Genomic DNA, 7,041 nt, shown 5'->3' on the forward strand with positions numbered 1-7,041 from the left:
CAACTAAACAGAAAGGGTAAGCAGAGAAAAATTGCGAAATAATTAAAAAACCAAAAAAGCCAAAGATTAGAAAATAACCTTAAGTAAGAGGAAGAGGTTGTTGAGACAGCTTAGCAGAGACAAAAGGCACTGAAGAACAGAATCATCCATATTCTCACACTGTAAGATAAGGTAGATAAAAAGCCAATTAATCTTTGCACTGTATTTTGAAAAACATATTTGAGGGAAGACTGAATTGTGGATGCAGCCACTGAACACAGCAAGCCATGCAATAACCAAGTAACTGAAAGTAACTGAGAAAGCATATATGAAGCCATTTCTAAAGAGAATAGAAATTTCTTAAACCTTTACAAATTTTATGCCTTTTTTTTTTAACTGGGAGAGTGCAGAGCTCTCGCTTTGATCCATCGTCAATCCATTACTTAAGGAAAAAGTTCCCATCAGTGCCACTAGGAGTAAGTTGGTAAATAAAGTCAAATGGATGTTACCCTGTGAGAGGTGCCTGAGGTTTTAGACAAGGCAAGAGTTGCCTCTGAAACAAAAACATCTTCAGGGAAAGTGGTCAATAATTCTTAACTTTTACACAAATAGTTGGCCTAGGCCTTAGGATAATACCTAAGATTAGGTAATCTTAGGATAATACATAAATGTGCTACCAGATCTTGTACAGTGTACTATGAAAACATGTGCTTCTTTCAGTAAATATTAAATGTTCAGTGCACAATTCAAAAACAATAGCCAATATGACCTCATAATGTAAGAACAGAATTTGCAAGGGTCTGAAAAATTTTAATTCTAAATCCAAAAGAATTCTAGAAGGCAAAAGGTGAGAGTGAGCAACAGCTGAGTCATGCAAAGCAATGATTAGCAAGAGATTCATATTTTAGTATGCTAGCAACGGATTTAAGTGCATTTTTATTGTATTATTTACTCCAAGACTTTTGGTAATTCTTATTTGACACTGGAAGTTGGGGAAAGCTTTTAGCCTGGTAGAAGTGGCACCAATCTTTATGACTGGATGAAGTAATAAAATATAGTGCTTACAGGTGTAAGATATTTAGGTAATGAACATACCTTAAGCTGACTGTTAAATTCATCCATTTCAGCAAGTTTAGATGCAGTTTCCTTCTCAAGGGCATCTAATTGTTCTTTAAGTCTTTGGCATAATTCTTCTTTTTCTAGAGATTTCTTGTTCACTGAACTGACTCCTGTACCTGCATAAGGAAAGACAAACAATTTTACAAGAATTTCTGTTTTCCCTAACTCCTTTATTATTTTCCTAATACACACAAATTCCCAACCTCTTTCCTCACAAAAATTCCTTGATTTACCTTTTCTATTCACACACAGCATGAAGAAACAGCCCCAACACTGAATTGAGACATACAGGCATTACATGGAATACATACAGAATAACTTGCAATTTGGGTGTGTTTTTCTTAATATCGGACCAATTCATAGCAATCTTCTCTAGACTTCCAGTGTGGTTTGATGTAAGGACCAATGTAAACTTTAGATAAATTAATTCCCTTGAGTCTACACTACCAAAAACCAGATCAATTTTAATGCTATGGGCCACATAGTCCATATACATAAAGTTTCAAGACAAAGTTTCAAGCAAAATCTATGTTTTCTTGCAAAAATGTGTTTGTTTGCTCCTTATCTAGAACGTGAGGGGAAAAAATGGAATGTAGGTGAAACAATGGCTTTAACTGAAAAAAATATAAAAGTGAAAGTGTTATTAACACATCTTGTTTACAAGAGATGAAAAGTCAGCAGTGCAAACAGAAGAGAATTCACTTGCAGGCACTTACTCTGAGTGTTTTCAAGTTGAGCATTTTTTATCCTTTCACTTAGCAACTGCTTTTCAGGAACCAAATAGATTAGTTTATTCTGATAATCCTGTGGATATTGAAGTGAACATGACAAATTTTTAGTATTGTTTATAAATCAGCAAGTAAAAATGGGTGAATTTTCAAACATAACTTCAACTCATGTTAATGAAACATGGATGCAAGTTGTCTTTATGGAGTAAAGGAAAAAAATGACCTCTTTACTCTTAATAGAAATAGTATTAAAGTTGAAAGCATTTGACCCGAAAGCATTAACACAGCTGGAAAAAATTTTAACAGACATCTTAAAAGTGTAAATATTATCATGAGACCATTTAAGTTGACTGCCCTAAACCTAATATAAAACAGTAACAACATGAAAAGATGTTTCCCTGATGTGCAGAAGCATTAATAAAAATACAGTATGGGATGATTTATGGTAGTCAATTGATTTGAAATAATTTATGTCTTGTTATTCAAAGAGAGGGAAAAAAAAAAAGAAAAAAGAGCAGAAAAGTAATTCAGCCCAAAGATTAACTTGTTCTGAATACAGGACAACACTCCTCATAAAAATTTGAGTCTGGAGCCATAAAGGAATTCATAACTGAAGAGAAGTCCATATTATCAGTTCACAAAAGAACAGTTGCGGTTTTGACAACTGTTCTCATTTAACCATCAGCTCGCTGTACTACATATAACCATTTCTTTAACACCACACATAAGCTAAAAACCTCTGCCATGCTGACAGCCTTGCCTGTCTCCTCTCTCCACCATAATCCAACTGATTCCCTATTCCTCCCTATGGGGAAGCATTATCAGCAGTGTGATGGAAACACAGAACACAGTAAAGGAAAATGACAAACTTAACAGCAAGTTACATACCTCAAGCTGTTGTTGCAGCTGCTTGACTTCCATGATTCCTTGGTCATATTTCCTATCTAAAGCCTCCAGTTCAGTTTTTCTAGCTTGCTTTTTGCTACGAATATCTTGCAATCTGCCTGAGATTTGCTTGTGTTTGTCCGTCTAGAAAGAAATCAAAGACAGATTATACCACATATGGAAAAAGTCACTTTGCTAAATCTGTGGGCAGATCAGTTCACAATCAGTTCTTTAAAATAACCCAAAATACCTGCTTTAGATTCCTCATCCAGAACAGACTGAAACTCCTAGTGGGCCATTAATGCAGACATTAAGATTTGCATAGTTTAAAATACCTTATTTCAACACATGCAGTGAAATTCCTGTCTTACCAGAGCTTCTAATTCAAGATTGAGGCTCTTCTTTTTAGAGGTCAACTTGACAATTTCTTCTTGTTCCCTGTTCCGTTGATTAAGAAGTTCTTGGCGACGAATTCTCTCCCATTCCAGTCGTCGCTGGCGCTCAAGTTCTTGCTTTGCTGCCTGTACAAAAATTACAGGACCTTAAATTACAACAGAGATACAGAACTCAAAGACCGTAATTTAAAGTAATGTGCTCTATTTCTGAACAGCATAACAGCAACACAACATAATGTCTTTTGTAAAGTGCTTTTATATACTTCAGCATCAAGGAAAGCAGGAGGTGATCCCATAAGATTCTTCATGTCATGCTCCCAAGTCTAGATGAAGAAAAGCTACATAATTCTAATTGCAGCTATGGAATACTGCCCAAAAAATAGCACATTGACAGATACTGCTCGAAACCTCCTCTGAGTATTTCACAGAAATACATAAAACAGGCAAGTCTGAGGCATGTGCTGAGACACCAAGTAGTAGCGAATTTGTCTCAAGTTCAGCTGTCCAAATGTTATCAATTATGAATTCAGTACAATCTCATTTGGAATACAAATTTTTGCAAAAATCCAAGAAAATCTCATCTGCCCTGTGAAGTATCTGAAAATCTTTAACCCATGCCAACACTCGATTCATCCATAACAGACACAGTGTTTTCTGACACAAATGACATTCTCTCTCCAAGACCATCTGCCAGTAGCCATGTGAGGAGACAGAACCAAGGGCAGCATTCAAATCCTGAACGCTCAGCCAGGTGGATACTGAACGATTGTACACATTCCTTAGAGCGTTAAAAAATAATTTCAAGAAAACAACCTCCCGCCTTTCTATTTCTTTCCTCCTTTCTTCCTCCCTTTGTCTTTCCAGCTCTCGTTGTCTCTCCAGCTGCCTTTCCATTTCCAGTTGTCTTTTCCGTTCTTGTTCCTGACGTTCCCTCTCCCTTCGCTCTTGTTCTTCTCTCTCTTTCTGAGCCTTGCGCTCAGCCTCTCTCTGCTGCTGCTCCAGCAGGACCTGGCGGCGTTTCTCCAGCTCCATATTTCCCCTCTCGTAGTTGGCTTTCCTTTTGTCCTCAAATGTCACTAAAATAAGGAAAGGTTGTTATTTCTGTCCTGTGCAAAACACCGCTCTCAAACAAACACCTCACTTATGCCACTAAAGATAGATACTTTTTGGCAAGATCTGGATGTTCGGTCATGGATGATGTAAGTATATTGCATTTCTGAAACTATTATTTTCCTGTTCAAAAATACCTCTAAATTTTCCTAATTCTATTCCAATTGAAACAAAAAAAAAAAAAAAAAAAAAAAAAAAAAAAAAAAAAAAAAAAAAAAAAAAAAAAACAAAAAAAAAAAAAAAAAAAAAAAAGGGAAAAAGAAAAAAAAAAGAGTTGCAGTTTACAAATGACCACAAAAATGACTTGAATGTTAGAGGAAAGCCTCTGAATCTAAAAAATGAAAGAGGAAAGAATGTTAGAGGAAAATATACTAGAACAGCTTTTATAAGCTGGCAGAAGACTGACTGCTGTTAAAAAGGTTTTCCAATGTGCAAGAAACATTAAAATACAGACAAAAGGCTTAGTTTTTAAGGGTGTTCCCTGTAAGTCCTCCTGGAGTTAAAACCATCAGAAACCAAGACAGGATCAAGCTCAATTACTGCACACAAGGATAAAAAGAGATACAAAGCAATGGTTTAGGCCCCCAGCAACCACCCTGCCAAAAAGAGAGGCAAGTCCTGTCTCGCAGTGTGCATCTAAGAGACCTGTGCAAGTCGCATCAGAGTCAACAGTACAATCTGTGTTTGTGCAAACTGCATCCAGTTTTTCGAGAATTAAATTACACTGGAACCCCTTGCTTTCAGAATGTCCAGAACAAAGTAATGCCAGGAAGTTTCAACTGAAAAAAATTTGCAGTAGCCTGGCAGTATTTGGCCATGAAGGATTTATTTTCCAAAATTCATTATTAATCAGCACAATTCTCCTTTCCTACAGCTAAAAATAACCCCTGTCTCTGCCTGCTCAATTCTATTAGGTGTAACAGGCTGACTATATCCACTTAACAATCTTCCTACCTTCTAAGTTAAAAGGGATCTAGCTCCTGAAAAAAGCTCTCTACAGATTTGATTATGTCTTCCACTTTCTACAGGTTTCAGTGCCCTTTAGAAACAGCCCCGTACATTAAGGATGTGTTTTACCTGGCTGTTTTTTCTGTGGCTCCTCCTCTTGCACATGCTGGTAAGATGGCAGAGTTCCATTTATATTTTCAGTATATTTTCCACTCCTGGAGGGGGAAAAAAACCCAACCCATCATTGTTAGAGAAACAGCACAGTTATGTCCAGTGTGTTACGTTTCACTGCCCTCGGTGATTACCTGAAGGAAGGTGGCACCAGTTCGAGAGGCAGAGTCAGTGGCAGTGGCTGCCCAGCTTTGGCCATGTCAGTGAGGTGCATGGCCAGAACAAACTCATCAGCCTTCAGCTGCCCATCTCCATCAATATCAGCCAGTGACCTGCAGGGTTTTAACAGCAACACCAATTAGGACTAAACAGCACAATCCCTCACGAGTGACAGCTGAACCTATTTACTGTAATTTTTAAAACAGAGAACTCCTGTGAAATGTTCTGGTAAAAATACTATTAATAACATGAATAATTGATGAAGGGGGATAATATTTTGTTAATAATGTACTGTTATCCACATCATAGAATCCCAGAATGGTTTGGGTTGGAATGGATCCTAAAGATCATCCAGTTCCAACTCCTGCCATGGGCAGGGACACCTTCCACTAGATCAGGTTGCTCAGAGCCCCATCCAGCCTGGCCTTGAACATTTCCAGGGCTGGGGCAGCCACAGCTTCTCTGGGCAACCTGCGCCAGTGCCTCACCACCCTCACAGTAAAGAATTTCTTCCTAATATCCACTCTCTGAACCTGGTCTCTCTGTTTGAAGCCATTCCTCTTTGTTCTGTCACTGCAGGCCCTTGGAAATAGTCTCTCTTCATATTTCTTGTAGGCTCCCTTCAGATACTGGAAAGCTGCAATTAGGTTAGCCTGAAGCTTTCTCTTTTCCAGGCTGAACAATCCCAATTCTCTTACTAGTTTTCCTAAAGTACTGCAAAAAAGATAGCAAAGGGTGAAAGATCTCTTGACTTATTGCATCACCAATAGAAGAACTGGGAAGAGAATCCAGGACTGTTCTTAACCAGCTCAGAATGCTAGAAAACAATTTTTTTAAAGCAAAATAAAGCATTATATAAAATTACATCAAATTCTACAACAGGAACCTTTGCACGGAATTCTTTTTTCCCCTTGTGTCTCCTTGACAGTGCAGGGAAGATGGGTAGGAAAAGGATCACCTACACTCTCTAAGGAGACGGTGATTGTATCATCAGCTGACAAAATGTTTCCCATGCAATTGGGGAGTGGTGGGGGGGAGAGGTGTGTGGGAAAACAGTGAAATGGTTCCAGAGACGCAGGCAAGAAAGCAGGATCCTTTTTCAAAGAACTATCTATGTACATACAATTGCTGGAACGTATCCTTAGACTGCAATTAAGTGAAATGCTTAATAAAATAACTAATCACTAAAAAAAGCAGTAAAAAAACCCTGCTATGAAAAACAAAACAAAACAAAAAACGCCCATCATCCACACACATAAACCACAGTGAAAAACAAAAGCAGGAGATCATGAAATGTGATTTTTGTTATGTTCACACATCAGCAATATTCACATATAACAGTACCTTTATTACAGTAGTTACCATGAATATAACACCCAGTAGAAATATTAAAAAATCCTTACTTTGGGCCAAACTGAAACTGGGGCTGTTAATCCTCTCTACATGGGCACACAGATCCCCTTGCATTGGCTGCTGATACCTCCAGGACACGCACCCAGGAGGAAAACAGAGCCTACACACCTGCTTTATTCCCCCACACTCCAGAG

At 37.9% G+C, this 7,041-nt stretch overlaps 1 protein-coding gene across 5 annotated transcripts in view; it reads right to left on the minus strand.

The window, feature by feature from the left end:
* Positions 1-30: 30 nt before the first annotated feature.
* LOC114067366 (intersectin-2-like) overlaps positions 31-7,041 on the minus strand; it is a 48,503-nt gene continuing 41,492 nt past the window's right edge. For 3 of the 5 annotated variants that reach the window (XM_027902747.1, XM_027902748.1, XM_027902749.1), the window contains exons 10-17: positions 5,470-5,607; positions 5,294-5,379; positions 3,920-4,182; positions 3,083-3,232; positions 2,715-2,855; positions 1,815-1,902; positions 1,075-1,214; positions 31-159 (exon numbers count right to left, since the gene is read on the minus strand). In XM_027902747.1, the coding sequence (XP_027758548.1) occupies positions 67-159; positions 1,075-1,214; positions 1,815-1,902; positions 2,715-2,855; positions 3,083-3,232; positions 3,920-4,182; positions 5,294-5,379; positions 5,470-5,607 (1,099 nt within the window). In that variant the 3' untranslated portion in view covers positions 31-66. The remainder of the gene's footprint in view (positions 160-1,074; positions 1,215-1,814; positions 1,903-2,714; positions 2,856-3,082; positions 3,233-3,919; positions 4,183-5,293; positions 5,380-5,469; positions 5,608-7,041) is intronic. The other 2 variants (XM_027902750.1, XM_027902751.1) reach the window with 2 other exon arrangements.

Source organism: Empidonax traillii, unplaced genomic scaffold, assembly GCF_003031625.1.
Source record: "Empidonax traillii isolate 1590-97213 ecotype Southwest subspecies unplaced genomic scaffold, ASM303162v1 scaffold905:size246956, whole genome shotgun sequence".
In the NCBI taxonomy this organism is placed as follows: domain Eukaryota; kingdom Metazoa; phylum Chordata; class Aves; order Passeriformes; family Tyrannidae; genus Empidonax; species Empidonax traillii.